The 26,120-nt window shown below is 41.0% G+C and overlaps 3 protein-coding genes across 6 annotated transcripts in view; 1 reads left to right on the top strand and 2 right to left on the bottom strand.

The window, feature by feature from the left end:
• The window catches only part of LOC106577859 (ras and Rab interactor 2), a 40,376-nt gene extending 38,308 nt beyond the window's left edge, over nucleotides 1–2,068 (top strand). For all 3 annotated transcript variants that reach the window (XM_014156265.2, XM_014156263.2, XM_045701436.1), the window contains exon 13: nucleotides 338–2,068. In XM_014156265.2, the coding sequence (XP_014011740.1) occupies nucleotides 338–661 (324 nt within the window). In that variant the 3' untranslated portion in view covers nucleotides 662–2,068. The remainder of the gene's footprint in view (nucleotides 1–337) is intronic.
• Nucleotides 2,069–3,467: 1,399 nt separating this feature from the next.
• LOC106577860 (actin-related protein 2) lies at nucleotides 3,468–10,745 on the bottom strand. The gene is made up of 9 exons (XM_014156266.2): nucleotides 10,507–10,745; nucleotides 9,296–9,406; nucleotides 8,830–8,988; nucleotides 8,468–8,597; nucleotides 8,146–8,282; nucleotides 7,816–7,965; nucleotides 7,275–7,420; nucleotides 5,323–5,455; nucleotides 3,468–4,895 (listed from the first exon to the last, which is right to left on the bottom strand). Exons 1-9 carry the CDS (start codon nucleotides 10,552–10,554, stop codon nucleotides 4,725–4,727), a joined length of 1,185 nt encoding a protein of 394 aa, XP_014011741.1. The 5' UTR covers nucleotides 10,555–10,745; the 3' UTR covers nucleotides 3,468–4,724.
• A 1,331-nt stretch (nucleotides 10,746–12,076) lies between these two features.
• LOC106577861 (homeobox protein SIX6) lies at nucleotides 12,077–20,027 on the bottom strand. 2 transcript variants are annotated; one of them, XM_014156267.2, is made up of 3 exons: nucleotides 19,226–20,027; nucleotides 14,891–15,054; nucleotides 12,077–14,068 (listed from the first exon to the last, which is right to left on the bottom strand). In XM_014156267.2, the coding sequence occupies exons 1-3, from the start codon at nucleotides 19,646–19,648 to the stop codon at nucleotides 13,855–13,857; spliced, it is 801 nt and encodes a 266-aa protein (XP_014011742.1). In that variant the 5' UTR covers nucleotides 19,649–20,027; the 3' UTR covers nucleotides 12,077–13,854. The 2 variants fall into 2 exon arrangements, with proteins under 2 accessions (XP_014011742.1, XP_014011743.1); XM_014156268.2 differs by having other exon boundaries at nucleotides 19,241–20,027.
• Between the last annotated feature and the right edge of the window lie 6,093 nt (nucleotides 20,028–26,120).

Here is a 26,120-nt window from a genome sequence, read left to right as displayed (position 1 = left end):
TGACTTGTATCCCGGGTGACGTCCTGGTGTATTATGTACTGTTTACAGTATTGAGTTAGTTTGGTTTAAATGAATGGAAGACAGTATATTATTTTGAAGCTCTCTAATCTTTGTGAGTCTTCTGACGGTTATGTTATAAAGGCTGTTTATGTGAGTTAACAAGATGATACATTTTGTAACTCATTTTGAGTGTGTGTGTGTGTGTGTGTGTGTGTGTGTGTGTGTGTGTGTGTGTGTGTGTGTGTGTGTGTGTGTGTGTGTGTGTGTGTGTGTGTGTGTGTGTATGTCTTTCTGCCTGCGTGCGTATCTTTGCTTGTATGTGTTTCTCTCTGTGCAGAGGTGTGTTCGGGTACTGTTCCAGGACGGCGAGCGCAGCGCTGTGCGGACGCTGCAGTGGAGAGCCGGGGAGAGCAGCGAGGCCCTAGCCCAGCTCTGTGCCTCCACCTTCGGCGTCTCCGAACCCCAGGACTACACCCTCTACTGGAGGTCCGGGGGGGAGATGAGGACCCTTCCCCCCCAGACACAGCCTCAGGACCTGGCCAGCCACAGTGAGGGAGGCCCCTCTCTCTCCTACCTTCGCACGGACCACGACTTCAGCAAGATGCGGCGCCTGACCAGAGGGGGAGCTGTGGACCTGGGGGAGTCCGTGTGTGAGGAGTGAAGCAGGGAGGGCAATGGAGGGAGGAAGAGGAGGTGGAAGAATTCTTCTCGGATCTCAGCGTTTTTCGATTGGTTGATTGATTAAAAAAGCTGTGTCGTGTCTTGGACGTGTTGTCATAACTACAGCTCTCACTAAAGACTAAGGGGCAAGTCTCAATTGGCACCCTATTCCATAGTGGAGGTTTAAAAGTAGTGCACTGCACTATATAGGCTCTGGTAAATAGGGTGTCACTTGAGACTCACCTTAGAGGAAGGGCAGGTTGGTTGTCTATTATTCACTTCTGTCAATCTGCTGCTCCTTGGTTGGAACCATAGAATTAGAATGAATTCTATAAATTATATTTCTATGTTCAGAACCCTGTTGTTAAGGGTTGGGGGGGGTGGCCTAAAACACTAGCTACCGGTATGTCCTTGCTACTGTAATGTTTTTTGTAAGACCGAACCTCAATACCAAAGTTAAGAAAGTAAAGTCATACACATAGGAATGTGTGCAGCTCCGAGGACAATCTTTGCTTTAACGTAAGATGGACCTGGTTCTTTTGACTTATTTACAGTGTTACAGATAAAGAAGGAGTGAATAAGAGCCAATACAGGCAAACTCCAGGAAGCCATTTTGGATTGTGTGTCTGAGGTACTGTTGATGTTGGCTCTACCATCTGTAGTCATTTACTGTTGACAGGATTGGGGGGAAACCATTTTTAACTTTACAAATAGAAAACCGGTTTGAGGAATTTTGTTGAAAGGCACAATATTTCCTTGTTTTAAGATTTTTGCCAACTAAATGTCTCTTTATGATAAAAAGGGACACATTTGTCAAAATAATAGTTTTTTTCAGTTTTACTTTCTATTACTGTTTCCATTGAACTGCTTTAATATTCCATGACAAAAGTAGCTTCTGAGAGAAAAGACAATCTACGTGACAATGGCCAATAAAACTGGGACCATGTTATGCCTCATGGTGATTAGTTGAATGTAAAGTCACCTAAGTGGCCATGGCGACGAATCCTGCTGCAGATCATCTTTGCCAACTGACTGTTCAACTTAATGTTAACACTTATAATAATGTATTATTACAATAATGAATTGTTTAAAAAAAAAACGTGGAAGAGTTATATTGAATATGAATCACAGATTTCTAAAAAGGAAAGTGAAATATTTATCTTTATGAAAGCTTTTACTGGAGGAGGGTTCATTGAAAGACGAACAAGGACACCTTGAGGACTATTGCATGCTCTTTTAATTGAATATAAAGATTTTGGTGGTTTCGTATGTGATGCATGTGTTGACTGTGTTGAAAAAGGCAACATAATGGCATTCACTATTTCATTGGCTGTATAACACATTTCTGTATTTTGTCCAGTAATACAAAATCGCAATAAAATTGCATTATCTGCTCATAGTGCTACTACATGATGTTCTTTGTTTATCAGTGTTTGCTGCCTACAATACGTATTAATATCATGATGAACTTCCAGCATATTGCTAAGGCAATATTACAAGTCACCACTGGGAGGCAGCAAATTACTTATACACTGAGTATACAAAACACAAGGAACACCTTTCTAATATTGAGTTGCACCCACCCTTCCTCCCAGTACCTACTACCATACCCCGTTCAAAGGTACTTCAATAGTTTGTCTTGCCCATTCACCCTCTGAATGTCACACATACACAATCCATGTCTCAACTGTCTCCAGGCTTAAAAATCCTTCTTTAGCCTGTCTCCTCCCCTTCATCTACACTGATTTGAAGGGGATTTAACAAGTGACATCGATAAGGGATTATAGCTTAATTTGACCTCTTAGTCATTTAGCAGATGCTCTTATCCAGAGTGACTTACGGTCCATGGAATTCAAAACCCACAAGCCTGGCTTTACTAGCGCCACGCTCTACCAACTGAGCCACACGGGACCGCAGCTTTCACCTGGATTCACCTGGTCAGTCTATGGAAAGAGCCGGTGTTCTTAATGTTTTCTTCATGTTTTGTATGCTCAGTGTACGTTGTTTTGCTATTCTTGAATTGGAATTTCAAGGAATCTTCTGAATTGAAAGAAATGAAATGGAATTGACCCCAACCCTTCCCAGCACATCAAAGCACAACTGTCACAAAACCTTTTGAATAATCATATTCTCTCTACTGTCAGAATGAACAAATATGTATTTTTTTTCCAAATGTGTTTACATAAATGATTTATGACAGAAAATACGTGATACAAAACATTCTTTGAAGACACAAAGATATTGTCCAATACAAATGGCGATTCACCAGACGGTGGAAAAAGTACCCAATTTTCATACTTGAGTAAAAGTAAAGACACGTTATTAATAGAACATGGCTCAAGTAAAAATGAGTCATCCAGTAAAATACTACTTGAGTAAAAGTATCTGGTTTTAAATATACTTAAGTATCAAAAGGAAATGTAATTGCCAAATTATACTTAAGTATCAAAAGTAAAAGTATAAATCACTTCACATTCCTTATATTAAGCAAACCAGACGGCACGATATTCTTGTTTTTTCAGACATAATTTACAAACATAATTTACAAACTAAGCATTTGGGTTTAGAAAATCTGTCAGATCAGAGGTAGAAGGGATGACCAGGGATATTCTCTTGTGTGTGAATTTGACAATTTTCTTGTCTTGCTAAGTATTCAAAATGTAACGAGTACTTCTGTGTTTCAGGGAAAATGTATGGGGTAAAAAGTACATTATTCTCTTTAGGAATGTAGTGGAGAGAAAGAAAAAGTAGTCAAACATATAAATAGTAAAGTAAAGTACAGATATCCCCAAAAAATACTGAAGTAGTACTTTAAAGTAGTTTTACTTAAGTACTTTACACCACTGCTATTCAGTCATCAAAAACAATGACATTCACTTTATTCAATTTGGCATTTAGGCTAACGTCAGTTATATTTATTTGCATATGCATTTGAAACAATGGCTACTTCAAAATGATTCCATTAGACACAGTGAGAATTCAAATGGTAAAAATATGAAACCTTACAAGTGTATTGTACTGTATAATTGTTGTATTGTATGCAATACAATATGTTAACTTTACATTAAGAAACAACTTGGAAAGTTGACAGTGACAAATATGAAAATGCTATTCTATTTTCTTACAACAGACTTATAACAGATACTGTATGTTTCATCTGACAGGCAATGGCTGGTTCTTAAGCATCCAGGAAGGCATTATACTAAGATGTTTCTATTACAGTAGCATCCCATCATATTCTCTTAGTTTTCTAGTCAGTCTAGCTGACCACCTCTAACCTCAAAGTGAAAAATCTGTCTGTGCCTTTGAACAAGGCACTTAACCCTAATTTGCTTATGGGGCGCCGTATTACTATGGCTGACCCTATAAGACAAATTAAGTATGACTCAATTTGATTGGAAATTTCAACATGTAATGAATTTTGGAATAACCAAATAAATTGGCTTACAGAAGTGTATGAGTTGCCTAAAAGCTAATGTAGATCCAATTGTCAGGATATAATAAAGTGGTATACTTTATTATAATATGTAATTAATCATCTTAATATTATAGATGAATGTGTAAAAAAAAATATGCATTTGCAGTATGTAAACTTAACATACTGTAATGAACAGTAATGACATTTACTCTCATGGGTGACCAATAAGAACTAGCTGAAAGACACACCCCTAATAGGCCACACTTCCTGAACAGAACCTAAGGGTTGTATTAAAAAGACCCAGCTGCTAGGTCAACCCAGCGTGAGAGTAAAAATACACAACTGATGGTTAAATTAACCCATGTTTGGGTAATCCCAACAACCCAACGTGTTGGTTTATTCACGCAACCCAATTGACACGGTCAAAATAACCCAACGTGTTCTGTCCACTATTTAACCAGCGCTGAGTTACCAAATAACCCAAATTGGGTTGTTTTTAGCACATCGTTTTTTGGAGCCTAGTGAATACAACCCAGGACTCCCAGACTTCTGTCTACTGCTGCGCTCCAGATTGTTCAGCACCCCCAGACCTTATCTATGTGTGTGTGTGTGTGTGTGACCCTAGCTAACCACCTCTATTTCACGTCTACTTCACGCCACACCCCAGTTTGTCCAGAACCCTCAGGCCTTTCTCCAGGTAGTCAGCCCGGCTCAGCCAGAAGGACTCCTTGTCCTTCATGATGTTGGCCAGCACCGCTCCACCCATAAACACCATATGTTTACGGCTTGGGGGGTCCTCAATGCGGATCTTAAACTTCTGCAGAGATGAAGGGAAGGAAGACGGGTAGGGGAGTGGGTAGACAAATATACGGTAAACTAAGATAAAGGAACACATAATACCATTTCTGTCATTAAACAGGTTTACTTATTGTAGTGTGTGTGTATAGTAGTGTGTGTGTGTGTATTGTAGTGTGTGTGTGTGTTGTAGTGTGTGTGTGTGTGTGTGTGTGTGTGTGTGTGTGTGTGTGTGTGTGTGTGCGCGTGTGTGTGTGTGTGTGTGTGTGTGTGTGTGTGTGTGTGTGTGTGTGTGTGTGTGTGTGTGTGTGTGTGTGTTGTGTGTGTGTGTGTGTGTGTGTGTGTGTGTGTGTGTGTGTGTGTGTGTGTGTGTGTGTGTGTGCGTGTCCATACATGTGTGTGTGCATGTGCTTGCATGTGTGCGTTTCCTTGCATGTGTGTGTGCTTACAGAGAGTTTCTCAGTGTCCCCCTGCAGCACCTTCTCCAGGTATAGCTGTTTGATCTCTCTCTCCAGTCTGGAGGGAAGGCCGGGGTACATAGTGGTGCCTCCTGACAGAACAATGTGCTTGTACAAGTCAGACCTTCAGGAGAGAGAAACAATATGGTATAAGACAAAAAGTATGTATGTACAGTTGAAGTCGGAAGTTTACATACAACTAAGCCAAATACATTTAAACTCAGTTTTTCACAATTCCTGACATTTAATCCTAGTAAAAATTCCCTGTCTTAGGTCAGTTAGGATCACCACTTTATTTTAAGAATGTGAAATGTCAAAATAATGGAAGAGAGAATGATTTATTTCACATTTTATTTCTTTCATCACATTCACAGTGGGTCAGAAGATTACATACACTCAATTAGTATTTGGTAGCATTGCCTTTAAATTGTTTAACTTGGGTCAAACATTTCATGTAGCCTTCCACAAGCTTCCCACAATACGTTGGGTGAATTTTGGCCCATTCCTCCTGACAAAGCTGGTGTAACTGAGTCAGGTTTGTAGGCCTCCTTGCTCGCACACACTTTTTCAGTTCTGCTCACAAATTTTCTATAGGATTGAGGTCAGGGCTTTGTGATGGCCACTCCAATACCTTGACTTTGTTGTCCTTAAGCCATTTTGCCACAACTTTGGAAGTATGCTTGTCCATTTGGAAGACCCATTTGCGACCAAGCTTTAACTTCATGACTGATGTCTTGAGATGTTGCTTCTATATATCCACATACTTTTCTCTCCTCATGATGCCATCTATTTTGTGAAGTGCACCAGTCCCTCCTGCAGCAAAGCACCCCCACAACATGATGCTGCCACCCCCGTAATTCACGGTTGGGATGGTGTTTTTCGGCTTGCAAGCCTCCCCCTTTTTCCTCCAAACATAACGATGGTCATTATGGCCAAACAGTTCTATTTGTGTTTCATCAGACCAGAGGATATTTCTCCAAAAAGTACGATCTTTGTCCCCATGTGCAGTTGCAAACCGTAGTCTGGCTTTTTTATGGCGGTTTCGGAGCAGTGGCTTTTTTCTTGCTGAGCGGCCTTTCAGGTTATGTCGATATAGGACTCGTTTTACTGTGGATATAGATACTTTTGTACGTTTCCTCCAGCATCTTCACAAGGTCCTTTGCTGTTGTTCTGGGATTGATTTGCACTTTTCGCACCAAAGTACGTTCATCTCTAGGAGACAGAACGTGTCTCCTTCCTGAGCGGTAGGACAGCTGCGTGGTCCCATGGTGTTTATACTTGCATACTATTGTTTGTACAGATGAACGTGCTACCTTCAGGCATTTGGAAATTGCTCCCAAGGATGAACCAGACTTCTGGAGGTCTACAATTTCGTTTCTGAGGTCTTGGCGGATTTCTTTTGATTTTCCCATGATGTCAAGCAAAGAGACACTGAGTTTGAAGGTAGGCGTTGAAATACATCCACAGGTACATCTCCAATTGACTCAAATTATGTCAATTAGCCTATCAGACTAATTAAAACGAGTTTTAATGACTCCAACTGAAGTGTATGTAAACTTCCGACTTCAACTATATGTATGCATACAGTTTTAATTGTAGTTTAATAAATCAACTATAGTTTTATAATACCATAGCTTCATTTATTTAGTACAGCTACCAAACAAAATAGCTTGGGCTCCTTCACACCTATGTAATGTGTCTAATTATGTGTCATATCCACATATATAGAACAACTATATAACTCTTGCACAGATCTCTAACTCTAGCATGGGCTCACAATGTAATGTACTGTAGGACCTGACGCTACAGGCTAGCCTCCTCCACTTGTATGGCATTAAAAACAAACAACAGAAAAGTTGGCTACAGCAGCACACAGTACAGGATGAGGCTACAGTAGCAGTTAACCCATGTGGAGACCAACAGCACGAGGGTGTATCTCTGACCTGAGATCTATGTCAGCAGCCTGGATGGTGTTGAACAGCAGCTCAGCCACGCCTGCACCCTCTACGTTGATGAGGTGGGGCTGGAAGAGGGCCTCTGGGGCTCCGAACCGCTCCCCTCCCACCATCACCTGTCGACCGTCAGGCAGCTATAGCAGAGAGAGAGTTAATGAATACTGTGGTTCTCGGTAGCTCAGTTGGTTGAGCATGGTGCCTGCAACGTCAGGATATTGGGTTCAATTCCCGGGACCACTAATACATTGAAAATGTGCATGACTGTACGTCGCTTTGGATAAAGTGTCTGCTAAATGGTCTATTATTATATTACTTACAAATTCCCACCTTTATTCTCTGATGGATTTCATTTTATGTCATGATTGATATACAGTGCAGAAGCTATAGGCTACAGATTCATATAGGTTAGCCTGGGAGTTTTGCAACATTGCTACATTGCTGTAAACACAGAAACAGATTGCCACCATTCATAAATAATAATGAACATTCTCTCTGATTGACATGAGAGGAGAGGCGTTTTCTACAGTACCATGTATGACTCCACCAGCACGGTGGTCTCTGTAGCCAGTCTCTGCTCCTGCTCGATGTTGTATCCCACGTAGCACAGCTTCTCCTTCAGCATGCGGACCGTCTCAAAGTCCGCCGAGTGGTTAAAGGCATAGCCACGCAGCAACAGCAACTGAGAGGGATCATAGGTGATGTAGATGAACATAAATACAGAAACAGTTTCTCTAGGGCAATAAATAACTAAAAACTGTCCATTTTTAAGACGTTTGCATTGATTATGATTGACACAAGGGATATAAAGGCATAGTTTTGTTCATAAGGTGACAGGGTGGTAATATATGCAGAAACACACCTTGATGAGGTAGCGCGTGATGTCACGTCCTGCGATGTCCAGCCTGCGTGTGAGGTGGGGTAGAGAGTAGCCCTCGTACACAGGACATATATGGGTCACCCCGTCCCCCGAATCCACAACCACGCCTGTCAACAAACCTAGAGACAGGACAAGGCAAGACACACAGGGTCACATAACAGACAGTATGAAAGTGACTGTGGGTTTGAATCAGTGCCCTACAAGACTGTGTTAGCCCGCTGAGCTAAAGTCTAGGCATTTATACCACAGTATATCATTATATATTACAGGGAGAGCCATGTCTGTGAGTCTCGTCTCCCCTTACCCTGGGCATAGAGTGTGAGCACGGCCTGAATGGCCACGTAGATGCCGTGGAACTGGTAGGTCTCAAACATGACCTCAGCGATCTTCTCGCGGTTCTTAGTGGGGTTCATGGGCGGTTCTGTCAGAAGCACCTTGAATCAAATGAAACTTCATTGATCCCTAACATTACAACATATACAGAAGGCAGGTGGAATGTCAAAAGTGTTTTCTAAACGAACCATTTTCATAATAGTCTACTAAAACTTTGGAAGTTTAACAGACTAAATGGATTTCATACCCATGTCGCTCCTTCAAAAATGTGATTTTATCTCAATCTTAATCAAAGGTTATTAAAGGAAAAAGGACAAATAAAAGAATCGTGACCTTGCAGTCTGGGGGGCTGATGTCCAGGCGCTCGGGGCCGAAGGTGTAGTCCCACAGATGAAGCATGTCTTCCCAGGAGCGCACCATGCCGTTGTCCATGGGGTAGGACACCTCCAGCATGGAGCGACACTCACTGGCCTCGTCACCCACCATCAGGTCCTATAGGTTAGGGGTTAGAGGTTGGAGGTCAAGCCCAGGGTTGGGGGTCAAAAAGGGAGTTGTTTTGGATACATTTGATCATACAGAAATATGCATACAGAGTACAGACATGGCAATTTGAAGATATTAGGCTAGCTCTCAAACATGATTGTCAGAGAGGGGATTGACAGTCTTTGGAGACGGCTAATATTCAACTGATGCTTTCACAATCATACACAGCACAGCAAAGAGCAGAGGACACTTCAGTGGCTCTGTCAGTGTTTGTGTTTAGGCTAGAGATCAACCGTCATTGCTCCATTGATCTCACCTTAATCTCGATGTTTCCGACTTTGGTGTTTGACCGGATGATGGGCCGACCCACCAAGGCAGGGAAGATATGCTCTGGGAAGTTGGAGCCAGCGAAGCCACACTTGACAAACTGCACGGGAACCAATACGAAAGAAACATGATGGTATTGCATACTTTCAACAGTCTTTCCATAGTATTTCAATACACTTTCTGTAGTCCTTAAATACACGTTCAATACACTTTCAATACGAGGGGTGAGGGACAGTTCAGGCTCCTGAAAAAGTTATTGTTTTTGTGCATTGAGTGGAAACCAAAATTTAACCACAGAGAATGTCACTTCTCTTGTGCTGAACTTATACAAAATATTTTCAGTTCAATATTAACAGTGGATGTGTCAAACTGTATCAAGTCAGCAACAACACTGTAAAATGCATCTTGAAATAGTAAAGTATACATTTTTATTGGGACATTTCTGTCTATTTACCTGTGTGCTTACAACACCATTTATTGAAATGTCCTAACTTGTCTATGCAGCCAAGACACATTCCATAGCCTGAAGGTGTACAATACATTCCAAGCACCAGCCACAAGTGGAGGTAGAGTAAGCTAGTCTACAGTCATCAGTTAACATGTAGCTCATGAGTCTAGTGTGTTTTTGCGGGACAGAAAGTTTAAAGGGGCTTCCAATGGCCATTGATATGGTGCGAGTGAACTCAAGAAGCATGGGGAATGGAGAATTCTTTCAATTATTTGCTTGTGTTCCTTCTTCCCGTCCAATAACAGCTCACTCCACGACGTCAACACCATGTATGGCAGTGTGTGTGGATAAGAGGAGTCTGCGACAAGTCCAGACAGACGTGCACTCATATTAGACCCACACCCTTACCTAGCGCGCAAAGAGAGCAGCCTGCTTCATAGGCTTCTACGACACCATACCGTTTAACGTGACAGACACTGTTATCACCTTTACGAATAAAATGTTGCAGCTTTGTAGCAGGATGCTTAGAAAACAACTTCATTTGTGCTGTTGTTATCAACACAAATATACGTGATTAAGATATAGTCTATTACTTATTGCAAATTGTTAAATCCCGATGCATATTACTACTCTCATAATTCATTCCAAATCCTAAATAAACATTCAGTATTATAATTTTTTAACTCCATGGGGTAGTGATATATACAATTAAAAAAAGTAATTAAAATAACGTTAAATCGACACTCACTCACCCCTGTGCCATTGTCACAGACGACAACCTTTCTGCCCTCGCTGTCCATGGTTCACTGATGCTGCTGGAGAGGAGAGGATCTCAATCTGTTCCCTCCAGTCGGGGCTCTCAGGTGGGCTAATCCAATTAAGCAACACGTTTGGATTGCTTTCAAAACATGCGGGAAATATTCATGCAAAATGCATATAGGAGCTACAGCAGCTGTATTCTTCTTCCTTCAGTAATTTGACATGTGGGCGGGGTCAAAATAACAGGGGGGGGGCGATGCCGACTGGGCGTACAGGAAGGCTATGTGTCGATATGTCTACACTGTACAGTCATTCTGCTGGTGTCAAAACAGCTCTTATTAGTTCAATCGGTGGTGTCAAAATAACTCTTATTAGTTAAATTATACACTGTCTGATTCACACTTCTCTTTCTTCAATAAAAAAAAGTCAGATAATGACGTAGTTTGTCGTAAGCCTTTAGAAACCAGCCCATATTTAGTATTTAGTATTTTATTAGGATCCCAATTAGCAGCAGCAGCTACACTTCCTGGAGTCCACCCAGGGTTATAACAATACATCATAATAAAACAATACATCATACAAGACAGTGTGCATTATACAAACGTGTATTGCTCCAGTATTACACATTTACAATTTAAATATCATTTACAATATCACAATGTGTGTCTGATTGTAGAGTATCTGTGTGTGTGTGTGTGTGTGTGTGTGTGTGTGTGTGTGTGTGTGTGTGTGTGTGTGTGTGTGTGTGTGTGTGTGTGTGTGTGTGTGTGTGTGTGTGTGTGTGTGTGTGTGTGTGTGTGTGTGTGTGTCTTCACAGTCCATGCTGTTCCATGAGGTGTATTTTTTTTTATATCTGTTTCTAAGTAAAATTCTACTGGTTGCTTTAGTTACTTGATGTGGAAGAGAGTTCCATGTAGTCATGGCTCTATATAGTACTGTGCGTCTCCTCGTACGAGCTGTGTGCTAGTCGTTTGGACAGACAGCTCAGTGCTTACAACACGTCAATACCTCTCACAAAGGCATGTAGTGATGCAGTCAACCTCTCCTCTACAGTACTTTGAGTCAGGGGAGATTGACATGCATGTTGTTGATATTAGCCCTCTGTGTACATTGAAGGGCCAGCTGGGCTGCTCTGTTCTGGGCCAACTGTAATTTGTCTATGTCCTTCTTTGCAGCACTTGATCAAATAACTGGGCTGTAGTCCAGGTGTGATAAAACTAGGACTTGATTGGTTGATTGTGATGTCAAGAAAGCAGAGTTGTGCTTGGTCAGGGACAGACCTCTCCCCGTCTTTGCAACCGTTGCATCAATATGTTTTACCATGTCAGTCTACAATCTAGGGTTACACCAAGCAGTTTAGTCTCCTCAATTACCACATTATTCATTATAAGATTCAGATGAGGTTTAGAGTTGATCAAATGATTTATCAGAAAATACAATGCATATGAGCCCCCCTCCCAAACAAACAAACAACAAAGGTCCCATCCTCTTTCACCCTATCCACTGTTCACGCCGTTTCACATGGAAACGCTGGTGGACTCGTTGCTCACAGACTTCAACAGGTTTGGATAAAAATACTTTCATTTATTCCAAATGCATACATCAGACACATTTTTTAAAAATACTTATTTTTCTATGAATGAATCCCATGACAATGTATTGTATGGTGATATTTATATGGGTAGGCCTATATGGGGTGGCAGGTAGCCTAGTGGTTAGACCAGGGGTGGGAACTCCAGTCCTCCAGGGCCTGATTGGTGTCACACTTTTTCTCCATCCCTAGAGAACACAGCTGATGAATCAAATGTCATTCTAAAATGAAGATCATGATTAGGTGATTATTGGAGTCAGGTGTGTTAGCTGGGGCAAAACTGTGACACCAATCAGGCCCTCGAGGACTGGAATTTCCCACCCCTGGGTTAGAGCGTTGGGCCAGTAACCGAATGTTGCAGGATCGAATCCCCGAGCTGACAAAGTAAAAATCTGTTGTTCTGCCCCTGAACAAGGCAGTTAACCCACTGTTCCCCGGTAGGCCGTCATTGTAAATAAGAATTTGTTCTTAACCGATTTCCCTGGTTAAATTTAAAATATATATAGATGAAACTGTCATGTTAAACAAGTCATTCAGTCCTCCAACGTTTATAGGCACATCAATGAGTTAAGACCAAGTTGTGCTTCACTTTATCAATCTTGCTTTCATTTCATTTTTATCCCACTTACTTTGTTTTGCTCTGACAGGCAATTCATGCAATGACATCTCTAGTGAGAGCTGCACAGAGGATTCCACACTGAATGATGACTCATACAACAGTCTAAAAGGATATAACAGGTTTGAACTGGATAATGTTAGAATGAGGATGTTTTGGATACACATCAGCATTGTCATACAGTAGTTACATTATCATAAAACAGGGAAACATTTAAACCATCTATATGAAATGTACAGTGATGTGTAATGTCTTTTCCATGCATTACAAGATTGTCTAGAGACCATTTTTTAGGCTGTGTTAGCTTCAGGGACAGTTATGGTCTGCAACGGTGCCTAATGTTAGCCAAACTAGAAGACTGGGGCTGTGATGCCAATATACTTTAAGGCAGTGACGTGTATGAAGAGAAATGCAGACCTGTCCAATCCAATCAAGCAGTTCTGTGTCCACCAACGACTAATCATGTAGGAAACCAACAGCCTACAGAAGGCAGTGGTCAATGTAAGGGGCTAATTAAGAAATGGGATTAAAGCTAGCGCTCAACGATAGACTACTCAAAGATAGACCCCCGATGAGTTCAACCACTCAGTATCAAAACATATAATATTATAATTCAAGCTCAGTAATTACTCTAAGACTTTTTATGTTTACATTATTTCTATAAATAACGTGCCTGAGAATAGTTATTGCTGTCCTAGAATATGTTATCGCTGCTGACTGACTGACTTTTTTCTACCCACGTTCCAGTCCAAATCTATAGGACAGAGAATTGTAGTGGGTCTTTATAGCAGTAGGTAGTAGCACAGTCATACGGTACTTAGTAACAGTGTACCTTACAGTCATGTGCGATGGTGCATTTTAAGTGCATGTGTTTGTAGATGGTCTAATCCCCAACCTCCCACCCCTCCCCATTCGTCCACTAGCAACCACATCAAGTGTCCATATCAAGTCTCTCATAGAGAACTTCCTGTCCAAGTGTCCAATCTCAAGCTACAGACATAGTAGTTCTACAGTGTCTATTGTCTCTATATATCTGTGGGGTCGGGCCTTCCTGGCTGAGAACTGATCACAGCCTCTCTCTTCAGGATTTAACCAATGAGAGCCTCTCTCTTGCTGTGGTCAGTGACCCGACCCTCAGGATTCGAACTCGCTGTCGCTGCTAACGGAGTTGTCTGGGGTGGAGGTGCCAGTGCCCCGCGGGTCGGTGCTCGTGCTGCAGTCGCTGGCCTCTGGGCTGCCCGGGTGACGCGGGGAGGCGGCCAGCAGGCGGGGGTGGTGGGCGTGATGCTCCTGGGCAGAACCCTCAGGGGAGCTTCCGGAAGGCAGGTGGGTGGGGTCCTGCTGCAGTCTGAGAGAAGAGAGAAAAAAGAAAGAGGAGTATGTTTTAGTTTTTAGAGATATATGGTCGGTTTAAGTGGTACCTAACAGGTACTCTCTCTCAATGAAAGCATTCAGCCTGGTCTCATAGGCTAGATGTAACATAGTAATTATAAATCCGGGACACTAAAATTAACATGTTATGATACATTTGGTATGGTTACATAAGATAGAAAGTTATTTAAGGCAACATAAAAAAGTATGGTGGTTGGTCGAGCGTATAACGCAAACGTCTAGCAACCCAAAACCTGCGTGTTTGAATATCATAACGGATAACTTTTGCATTTCAGCTAATTAGCAACTATTCAACTACTTACTACTTTTTAGCTACTCACCATGTAACTAACCCTTCCCCTAACCTTAACCCTTTAACCTAACTCCTAACCCTTAACCACCTGGCTAACAGTAGCCACAACAAATTGGAATTCGTAACATATCACACGTTTGGCAAATTCGTAACATATCCTAAGAATTGTAATTCGTAACATATCATACAGAATGGATGATGGACATCCACAAATTAATACATAGCATACGAAACATAAGATATCATACTAATTGGAGTGTCCTGGATATCTGTTTACTATGCTACGTGTACCCCTGAGTCCAGTGTGCAGCATTGGTTATGTATTTGATGTAAAACCAAAAGGAAGATGTCCACAGTCCTATATTATTTTATTTTTTTAAATGACTTCTAATTTTTTTTATTTCTTCATTTAATTTAATTTCTAAAATGTTCAATAAGAAGTCAAAAGGTTTCAGCTGAGTAGAGTTCCTGTCTGTCTTAACGTACATGTTCTTTGCCGATGCAGCCCTGTCTCTCTGGCGTCGGTTCTTGAACCAGTTGCCGACCTGTGTGGGTGTGAGTCCCGTGGCCTGGGCCAGGTGCCGTTTCCTGGACGGGTTTGGGTACGGGTCCTGGAGGTACCACTCTCTGAGCAGGCTGCGAGTTCTCTCCTGTGATACATAAAGGACACAATAATGGTCAGTTCCCTGCTTCATGTAACGAACAGTGTTCGTAATAACTATATCTATCACAATGAGATATGACATACACTACCAGTCAAAAGTTTTAGAACACCTACTCATTCTCATTCAAGGGTTTTTCTTTATTTTCACAATTTTCTACATTGTAGAATAATAGTGAAGACATCAAAACTATGAAATAACACATATGGAATTATGTAGTAACCAAAAGTGTTTTATATTTGAGATTCTTCAAAGTAGCCACCCTTTGCCTTGATGACAGCTTTGCACACTCTCACAGAAGATAGCCCTATTTGGTAAAACACCAAGTCCATATTATGGCAAGAACAGCTCAAATAAGCAAAGAAAAATGACAGTCCATCATTACTTTAAGACATGAAGGTCAGTCAATACGGAAAATTTCAAGAACTTTTAAGGTTTCTTCAAGAGCAGTCGCAAAAACCATCAAGCGCTATGATGAAACTGACTCTCATGAGGACTGCCACAGGATGGAAGACCCAGAGTTACCTCCGCTGCAGAGGATAAGTTCATTAGAGTTACCAGCCTAAGAAATTGCAACCCAAATAAATGCTTCACAGAGTTCAAGTAACGGACACATCTCAACATCAACTGTTCAGAGGAGACTGTGTGAATCAGGCCTTCATGGTCAAATTGCTGCAAGGAAACCACTACTAAAGGACACCAATAATAAGAAGAGACTTGCTTGGGCCAAGAAACATGAGCAATGGACATTAGACCGGTGGACATTTGTCCTTTGGTCTGGAGACCAAATTGGAGATTTTTGCTTCCAACCGCCGTGTCTTTGTGAGACGCGATGTGGGTGAACGGATGATCTCCACATGTGTATTTCCCACCGTAAAGCATGGAGGAGGAGGTGTTATGGTGTAGGGGTGCTTTGCTGGTGACACTGTCTGTGATTTATTTCGAATTCAAGGCACACTTAACCAGCATGGCTACCACAGCATTCTGCAGTGATGCGCCACCCCATCTGGTTTGGGCTTAGTGGGACTATAATTTGTTTTTCAACAGGACAATGACCCAACACACCTCCAGGCTGTGCAAGGGCTATTTTACCAAGAAGGAGAGTGATGGAGTGCTGAAATCAGATGACCTGGCCTCCACAATCCCCCGACCTTAACCAAATTGAGGTGGTTATGTGGGAACTCCTTCAAGACTGTTGGAAAAGCATTCCAGGTGAAGCTGGTTGAGAGAATGCCAAGACTGTGCAAAGCTGTCATCAAGGAAAAGGGTCCCTATTTGAAGAATCTCAAATATAATATGTATTTTGATTTGTTTAACACTTTTATGGTTACTACATGATTCCATATGTATTATTTCATAGTTTTGATGTCTTCGCTATTATTCTACAATGTAGAAAAGAGTCAAAATAAAGAAAAATCCTTGAATGAGTAGGTGTTCTAAAACTTTTGACCGGTAGTGTATACAGTATGTGAGTGTAGTATCTTTACTAGGCTACTCCATTGATATCGGTTAGGGAAGATCTCCTAGACCTAAGACATTACAACCAAATAATCGTATAATTGGATGAAATAATTGGATTTAAGGGATAATAATTATAATCCACATTATCAACATAAATATGCTGCACTGTATATTGGCTCAGGATGAAAAGCTTAGTACTGATGTAACCTTGGGAGTGGGGATATCCCCTAAGCTCCCCTGACCTATATACTGTCTATAGCAACAGTGAGTGCTCAGCCTCTGCCCTTTCATCTAATGCTCAGGAACAGACTTTATCCCTTCAATCTTGTAGACAACAACCTGGGCCAGAGACTGACACACAGGGCTTATATTGTTTAACGTCCATGGACCGTCTGTGGAAATGTGACCTGCTCAAAGCGTGTATCTGTCCAGGGTTATGTCTAGGGCTACTCAGTCAGTCCTGGATATTTACGCTGTATGTTCTGGAATGCCTATTCCCTGCCCCGAGGCAAGTGCTTTCATATGCATTTAATTGGGTTTAGTTGATTGAAGTGCTGTCTGCTCCTCTATCATTACCCGGGATGTTCCCTATGGCCGCTGACCAAAAGTAGTGCACTATAGAAGGAATAGGGTGCAATTTTGGAACACAGCCTAGGTGATTGCTCACTGCTGTGAGGGATGGAAACCCCAGAGTAAAATACTGCCGCAGGTGGTCTCTGACACACACGGCTTAAGCAGACTGACTCTCTCCATGGCTGCATCCCAAATGGAACCCTTTTGACCAGGGTCCATAGAGTTTGGGTAAAAAGCAGTGCACTCTATAGGAAATAGGGTGCCATCTGGGACACAGGCCATGAACTACAGCCCTAGCATACGGCAGCACAGTCCTTGTTTAACAGGCTCGCCGGGTGCTCTTTAACTCCAGGATTACTACCTGCAGGTTGAAGTAGCCTGACATCCAGACCTGTTTTGTGCTAAAATTCCACTCCCTTTACTCTGTGTCATATGAGGAGTGGATTGTTGGCACAAACAGACTGGTACCCAGGCTGAGGTTGAAGAGCAGAGGCATGACTTCCCGCCAATGTCCTACACATGTTGAGATTTAGATGAAAATAAAGTTTGAGAATACTTTGAAATGAAATATATATTCTTTGTGTAGCCTATTCAGTCTTTTGAGCTTTAGCCCGTAAGTCATACGGTTCACTTTCATCTCATTCGTTTTGTGATTCCACACATAGATGCTGATGTATGTTGATCAGTGGCAAAGCCAGAGATGGTTGAGCAATGAGATTGTTTAGACAGTCATTTATTGCTTCCCTACACTGTAAAAAGTAATTAGTTCTGCTAACTCCATTTTTCTGTGGAAACCCGTTGCCTAGAACCATTGAAGTAACCCAACTCAAAGTATTGCAGTGTTCAATACTTAATTAATAAAGTGACATCACCACCCATATGGTTATTTTTTAAAGTTGTAAATACTTTTGTTTTATGAACTTTTTGACTCTAAATTGCATGATGTATTCTGAACTATAACGATTGTAGTTACTTGAATGGAATATTTGTTGTACTGAACCTAAAACTGTGGGGTCCCTTCTCCTTAAATTATTAACCTTCCTTACAAATTGTTTTCAAGTGCAATTAGTAAGTAGTTCTGATTAGTAATTTCCAGTGGTTCTGTCTTAATGTTTAATATTGTTTAATGTATTTGATGACTTAACCTGCAGGGATTGTCGATCACAGTGCTCATTCTTCTAGCAGTAAACGGGAAGAGCTGTAAGCATTACAGGATGCTGCATTAGCCTCTGTCATTAAGACTGGTGCACATTACCTTGTTGATGGTGGAAATGGCATCTGTCATTATTGAACGTCAATTTGTCTGACTGTTTTGATATCCGTTCATCATGATAAATTACACCTCAGAACAACAAACTGCTTAATACTATTTTAGAAAAAAAAAAAATTCCTTTAAACATGCATACAACATTGTGTAAAAGTCCACAATATTTGAATTACCCACAATCCTCTAAAAACAGAGCCATGTTCACTATTAAGTGTTCATAACTTGCAAAAACACATGAATTCTATATCAGCACAACACAGATAAATTAAGTGTTTATTATTCAAAGATCTATGTCTGACTACTCCGTTGTTATTTTAAGTAAAGACGTAAAACATAATTAAACAAATTCGTTTATATTTATAAATAGCCTACGTGATGTATAATCTTTCGTGAACAGACTACCTAAAGATAACAGTTGACCAAATTATGCTCCATTTTAGTTCTGGGTTAACCGAGATTAAGTGATTTACTATTTCTAACCTTGCAGGGTGGCATTGACCCTATAGTCTGCGTTAAGAGCGATCAGGGCTGGAGAAAAATAGATAACCCTGGTCCATGTCATTTAGACTGAATATGCCAACGTGCCATAATGGGACCTTCTGAATTCATTTCAAATGTTTCAGTGTAAGAATGTAAAAAAAAATGTTTTACAAATTAGCATGCAGTGAGTCAGCCCAGTGTACCCAAGTATTGAAATTCATGGTAACAGATATGAGTTCAATATAAGTAGCTACATATATAAATTATTCTCTAATATATAGCCAGGTGGTGCGTAAAATGGATCATGGAAAGGTGCGTCACTATAGCTATGGAAGGTAAAGTGCCTAACTACTATTGGTGCGAAAGAATATTACTTACAGCTTGGTGTCTCACCTTAAAGCAGTGCGTCTTCTGCTCGCCGTCCCAAATGGTGCGAGGCAGGGGGAACTTCTTGCGGATGCGGTACTTCTCCACGGGTCCCAGGGCACGGCCCCGGAGCCGCTCCGCCTCGCGGTAGTGCGCATCCAGCCACAGATCTTGGAGCTTGGCGTGAGACTCGCGCGTAAAGCGGTGGCTCTGGAGGATCTGGTAAAGCGCCTCGAAGTTTCCTCCGTGGAAGGCAACCAGCGCCCTGGCGCGCATCACTGACTCGTGGCGGTTGAGAGCCTCCCCCGCGGAGCCAGGGACAGCGGCAGGCAGGGACCATAAGAACCGACCAAGGCGCTCGATGTCGCCGGTCTCCTCGAGGTTCTCGCACACCCGAGCCACTTGCTCAGGGGTGAACATAGGCAGAGGGAACATATTTCGGGGTTCTCAGACTTTGTCAACAAACAAAATAGTCTAAATTTGCTAAATGGACATGGCCAATGGTCATATCATTCCAGCTGCCTGGTGCGTGTTCAAATAAAGAGACCGTAGCCTGCGATGAAGTGTCCTTTTACGCACCACGGTCACCGTGCGCCTATAGAGTGATGTGAAAGTTCAGTAGAGTCAAATATAGGCCTAGTTTTGCAGTGGAAAAAGACACCAAACAAAATCTGATTGGTAGCGAGTTGCTTATGTAAGTTGTTTCTCCTCGTTTCTCGGTATTGGCGAGCTATGCTATATGTGAGAAGATTCGTGGCGGGGTCATGCGCTTCCAGGAGTTCAGGCCGTTCTAGTAGGCTAAAGAATGAACGTCAAGTGTCAACCGGTATTTATAGCTAGATGCAATTAGCATCGTTGTAGTTGTTTTGAGACGGATTATGCGCCTCGGAGGTCATTAGCCACTTAGGGGGTGGTGTGTGTGTGGGGGGGTGGGGGGTGGGGGGTGGGGCAGCCTGATCAGATTGTTTGGCTTAGTCGAGGGATACATTGACTGTCAGGCTGATTGGTAAGCTAACAACAAGGATATTTAATTGGTCTGATCTGCATAACCTGCAGGCCGGGCGAAAATCCATTTCAGGCCAGGGGACAGGGAGGGAGGAAGAGGGGCGGCAGAGAAGAGAGCAGGAAAATTTGGGTAAACAACATTTACCCATTAGGCCGGGTTTTCCTGGAAAGAGTTTAATCACCCAAATATAATGAAGTGATGAAAAATCAATAACTTTTCGGTGACCAATAGCATACTTTATATTGGAATAGTAAATGTGTCATATAACTTTTGTGCTTAAAATCGTTTGAAAAAAATCAGGATAGGACGAATGTATAGTGTAAATGTTGGGTGAATTCAGAAAGAGTGGGACATTATATAAACTGGGACATCTTAATCCTGACGCGTTTAATTATTGGTCTGAAAAGAGAAAATAAAAACAATTCTTCCTAACCCTTGCAGAGAACACACATGATCAAAATCAAATCACTTCATTGGTGTGACATCATAGAGGGGCAGAGCACGCGTTAAACAGGAAGCTCACCCATTGAAGGACATAGTACACTTTTTGTTTTATTTTGATGTTAAGGTTATAAAACTGTAATAAATAATGCACTGTGCAAAATTGTGATGTAAATGTGCATACTATGAACTGGTGCATCAAAATATAGTTGCTAACATCATTTCAATTTTGTAATTCAGTCATTTGTGTTATTGTACTATATCCTGTTCGTTTTTTCTTTCTGTTATTAGACTGTTATTTGAGTGAATTCAGAAAAATGTCCGTCTTCTATATCCTGTTCAGACATCTATCCAACATATTAACCCAGAATGTCATACACTTATTAAATCCTCAGATGCTTCCTAATCACACACAAAAAAAATGGAATTGTCATTGGGGTACCATTGGGACCATAATAAGGGTGTCCCAGTTTATCTAATCTGATGTCCCAGTCTACCACATGATTTTGGCTCAGAGTACACAAACGGGTATGTCATGCCTCCTATGAACATGAGTTTTTTGGGGTGTGATTAGGAAACATCTTGAGGATTTCAGAAATGTATCAGGTGTTGGGCTAATATGTTGGATAGATGATGAAAGAGTTTACAGAAGACAGAAATGCAAAACGTGTCCCGCTTATTCCAAATTCACCCTACAGAAAGTTTGGCGACTGATTGTTTTAGGTCTTGGGTAAATTGGGCATATTTCAGACATGCCCAACAGTGATACTAGCAAGAGCAGTGTGCTGGTTTCTCTTTTCTTTTAGATGGGCCTAAACCAAACGGAATTTATGCTGCAGTTGTTTTCAGATGTTTTTTATTATTACGTTTTGAATCGGCTTTAAAAAATTAAGGCAACAATAATATACTTAATATTATTAGTAGATGTAACTTTCTATGTTTTTGAGTAACAATTGTTTGAATAAATTGTTTGGATTCACACAAATAAAGTAAGTCCAGAGAATTAATAATTGCCATAAAAATGTGCTCGATTTTTTAAAAATTGAACCTTTATTTAACTAGGCAAGTCAGTTAAGAACACATTCTTATTTATAATGAAAGCCTACAGGGGAACAGTGGGTTAACTGCCTTGTTCATGGGCAGAACGACAGATTTTTACCTTGTCAGCTCGGGGATTTCTTTCAGTTACTGGTCCAACGCTCTAACCACTAGGCTACCTGCCTATATGATTAAATATGAGTTGATGTCACACCAATATTTAGTAAATCCAACATGAGTGTTCACGTGCTAGTCGGAAGTCAGATTTTTCTGATTTGCTAACTGGATGAACCTTTGACTAGCATGTGAACAAGTTATTTATCCACCAGCAGTAGCCTACCTGGAGGTAGAACTGCAAGCATTGCATGATGCTAAATTTGCCTCTGTCATTAAAAATGGGCATGGTGGGAACATCAATTTGTCAACGGTTTTGATATCCGTTCATCATAATCCATCATGGCACAACAAGTTGCTCAATACTAATATAGAAATATAACCTACTTTTCTTTCTTCAGAAATGCATACAACATTGTGTAAAAAAAAACATTTGGACCCACAATCTTTGAAAAAACGGGCAAATTGTTGCAATAATAATTAAGTTGAGAGAAATATTATTATTATTATTAATATTTACAAAATGTATTAACATTTAGTAAATTAAATCACATACGTTTCTATCTTTTTGGTTATCCTCATAAAATATATCTTTTTTTGGTCAAATGAAATGAACAAATCATTGAAATGACCTGATCTCATTTTTATTATGTAGGCCTATATGTTGGTTGTTGTTTTCGTAGTTATTTTTTTCTCAATTTACCCAGTAATTATCTTTTACAGTGTTGGTGGATGGATGCACTCTGGCTCAGAAAATGTATGGGCTATAGATGACAGACAGCTATAATATACCCTCCGTTTTTAATAAGGTTTGGATCTGAGCGCCAGAGATACGGCGCGTTAGGCTTGCATGAAAACCTGTATCACATGCGTGGCGACAGCGTCCATTTACCGCGTCGACTTTTCCGATGCGACTGCATCCTCTCAACGCGCCTGACAAACTAATCGCATGTTAATTCAAGTGGACACTGTTATACCGTAATCTCCCCATCCCGGTTGGTCCCAGGGTCAGGATTGGAGAAAAAACACCAGTCTCTCGAGGCAGGATGATGGGGATCCACGACAGTTACACGAGGGCACGGTATTACATGATCCTGCCCCATGGGTTCAATACCTCTCTGACCTTATAGTATTAATCAGTCTTTAGGGGACAATAAATCCGGTTTAAAATAAGTATCTGTCTATGAATGTGGTACAGCAAACACACATGAAAGGCTATGATATGAGTATAGGCTATAGAGAATGAATATGCCCAATTAGCCCATCAGGTTATAGCCTATAGCTTTTCTATTTCATTCAACAGATGTTGGTCTTTATGCACATTGCAGTTTAATTTATTACTGTTTTGTTTAGGGAGTAATGTCGATAGGTTTGTGTACAATGATGGCTAGCATAGCCACATGATGTAAAATATCTGACAAAACATATCCCCCCACACTACTATAATAGCTAGCAGATATGTTGGTGGAGGTGGGCTGGGATCAGTTTAGGAAGATCCACATTAAAAATATATCTTGCTATTCTTGAATTGGAATTCCAATAATTCTCCTTAATTGATTGAATTGAAATGGAATTGACCCCAACCTTGCCCAGTACATCCCTAGTCTAGAGTGCCACGTGCTTGCCAATCCACCAACACCAAACCAAGTTTATGGGCTTTGTATGCATATATGTTTTAAAATAGAGGTTGTAGTCAAATTAAGAGGTCATTGTTTAGAATAAGGTAAATGGACTTAGTCTTGTCTAATAATCTGTCTACACAACACAAATATGGGTTTACTTATCAGACAATGCTGGCTTAGCTGGGGACATTCAGGGTGATGATTGATTATAGAATTAAGTCAACAGACAAGATATTCAGACTTTATTAAGTCAACAGACAAGTAATTCAGACTTTATGCAAAATGTAAGTGTAATAGCTGAGTTTGTAAGTAAATATGTTATTGTATTAGAAGGTTTTTGGTTTTCTTATTTAGTTTTATTGCTTACTCTTTTGTACACCTCTGAAAATAACTAGTCCAATTGAATCAATCAATCATGATTTATAAAGCCCTTTTAACATCAGCAAATGTCACAAAGTGCTTATACAGGAACCCAGCCTAAAACCCCAGACAGCAAGCAATGCAGATGTAGAAGCACGGTGGCTAGGAAAAACTCCCTAGAAAGGCAGGAACCTAGGAAGAAACCTAGAGAGGAATCAGGCTCTGAGGGTTGGCCAGTGCTCTTCCAGAGGCGATTATAAGAGTACAAGGCCATTAAGGCAAGATTGGGTATTTGACCAGCAGCGTCAAATAATAATCACAGTGATTGTAGAGGAGTAAATGTCAGTTGGTTTTTCATAGCCGAGCATTCAGAGGTTGAGACAGCAGGTGCGGTAGAGAGAGAGAGGGAGAGAGAGGAAGAGTAAAAACAGCAGGTCTGGGACAAGGTAAAAAATATGGAATAAATCATTACATAAAAGCAGTGATATTTTAAAGAAAAAAAGAGTAACTTCAAATTCATTATCTCCAGCACCACCCCAACATCAACATGTGAAAACTGTGCTATGTTTTGTTGTAAAAAAAGATAGCAGAAGATACACTACATTATCAAAAGTATGTGGACACCTGCTTGACAAACATCTCATTCCAAAATCATGGGCATTAATATGGAGTTGGTCCCACCTTTGCTGCTATAACAGCCTCCACTCTTCTGGGAAGGATTTCCACTAGATGTTGGAACATTGCTGCGGGGACTTGTTTCCATTCAGCCCAAGAGCATTAGTGAGGTCGGTCACTGATGTTGGGAGATTAGGCCTGGCTCGCAGTCGACGTTCCAATTCATCCCAAAGGTGTTCGATGTGGTTGAGGTCAGGGCTCTGTGCAGGCCAGCCAAGTTCTTCCACATCAATCTCGAGTCAACAAACCATTTCAGTATGGAACTTGCTTTGTGCACAGGGACATTGTCATGCTGAAACTGGAAAGTGGTTTATCAGATTTCAGCTCCCTCAGTCTGCTCTCAGGGCTTGTAAGTCAGCATTTCACGTTAAGGTCTACACTGTATGTAGAGGAACATTGTTATTTTAAATGTTTATACAGTATGTCCATATAAAAATATACAGTTTAACTTTAATATCAACCAAAATACTTAGGTTTAAAAAAGTACAACATTATAACTGCAATGTATAAAAAAAATAGTATTTTTCAAATGAAGTCAGCAGAAACAGCAAGTAGCCTAACTCAAGAGAAGAGTACAGATTCCCAGAGGGCAGCGGATGATAGCCTGGCTATATGTTATATCCTAAAACTAGATTAGATTATCAGGGCAGTGGGGTGCAGTGTGTGTGTGTGTGTGTCAGGGGGATTGTACTGTGTGTGTTCAAGTGGCACACAGCTGGTATTTAGAGGAACAGAGAGAGGGAGAAAGATGAACCAGGGGAAGATCACACCATTAATCTGACCCTGTTAGGTCTCAGACACTTCCCTCCACCGCCACACACACCCCTCTATCCCCCTCCCTGAACCCCAACCAACCCCCATTCTACTAACACTGAGAGCAGACTGAGGGAGCTGAAATCTGATAAACCACTCCCAAGCCGTTAGAATGGGGTGAATCATAAAATTAAGATGGGATGATGGTGTGTGTGTGTGTGTGTGTGTGTGTGTGTGTGTGTGTGTCAGTATCAGGGTGTTTAAACTGTATTGATTTATTGAATACTATACATTCTTAGAGGCATTGTTTTGATATGATATGATGATCGAGCCCGCCAATGTTAACCTAATAAAATTGTTCATATTCTTAAGCTTAATTATCAGTATAGCACTCTTTGACCTATAAAGTGTATTTATTGATATGTAGGCTACGTGTGCCTTTACAATTTTTTTATGTAGTTCTGTCCTTGAGCTGTTCTTGTCTATTAATGTTCTGTGTTATGTCATGTTTCATGTTTTCTGTGGACCCCAGGAAGAGTAGCTGGTGCTTTTGCGACAGCTAATCCTAATAAAATACCAAAATGCCAAATACCAAGCAAAGTTTCCAAGCTGAATCAAACATATTGGGGGTGAAGAGTGGTCATCAACCTTGAAGCAACATTTCTATCTATTTATCCATTTGTTAGCAGAATTATTTGAAGTGTCAGGAAACCGGTGGTAAACACTTAGGGCTGGATTCAATCTGTATCGCCGAAGTTCAGCAGTATGGCGCGCTTGAGCCGACATATGCAACGTTTACTGTGCATGCAGTCTCCGCGAATGCGGGAACATTGCCTTTACATTTCAATCACGCTGTAACTCTGATATTCAGCGCTAGGGATTGAATCGAGCCTTTGGT

The sequence above is a fragment of the Salmo salar genome, chromosome ssa18, assembly GCF_905237065.1.
Source record: "Salmo salar chromosome ssa18, Ssal_v3.1, whole genome shotgun sequence".
In the NCBI taxonomy this organism is placed as follows: domain Eukaryota; kingdom Metazoa; phylum Chordata; class Actinopteri; order Salmoniformes; family Salmonidae; genus Salmo; species Salmo salar.
The sequence above is the reverse complement of the archived record's forward strand: the minus strand, read 5'-3'. Positions and strand labels throughout refer to the sequence as shown.

Coding starts and splice junctions, on each gene's coding strand:
- LOC106577860 (XM_014156266.2), bottom strand. CDS start 10,554: ATGGACAGCGAGGGCAGAAAGGTTGTCGTCTGTGACAATGGCACAGGG. Junction 9,407..10,506: donor TCTGTGACAATGGCACAGGG/GTGAGTGAGTGT, acceptor GTTCCCGTGCAG/TTTGTCAAGTGTGGCTTCGC. Junction 8,989..9,295: donor TCGGAAACATCGAGATTAAG/GTGAGATCAATG, acceptor CCTAACCTATAG/GACCTGATGGTGGGTGACGA.
- LOC106577861 (XM_014156267.2), bottom strand. CDS start 19,648: ATGTTCCCTCTGCCTATGTTCACCCCTGAGCAAGTGGCTCGGGTGTGC. Junction 15,055..19,225: donor TTAAGGTGAGACACCAAGCT/GTAAGTAATATT, acceptor TATGTATCACAG/GAGAGAACTCGCAGCCTGCT. Junction 14,069..14,890: donor GCTGCATCGGCAAAGAACAT/GTACGTTAAGAC, acceptor CTCTTCTCTCAG/ACTGCAGCAGGACCCCACCC.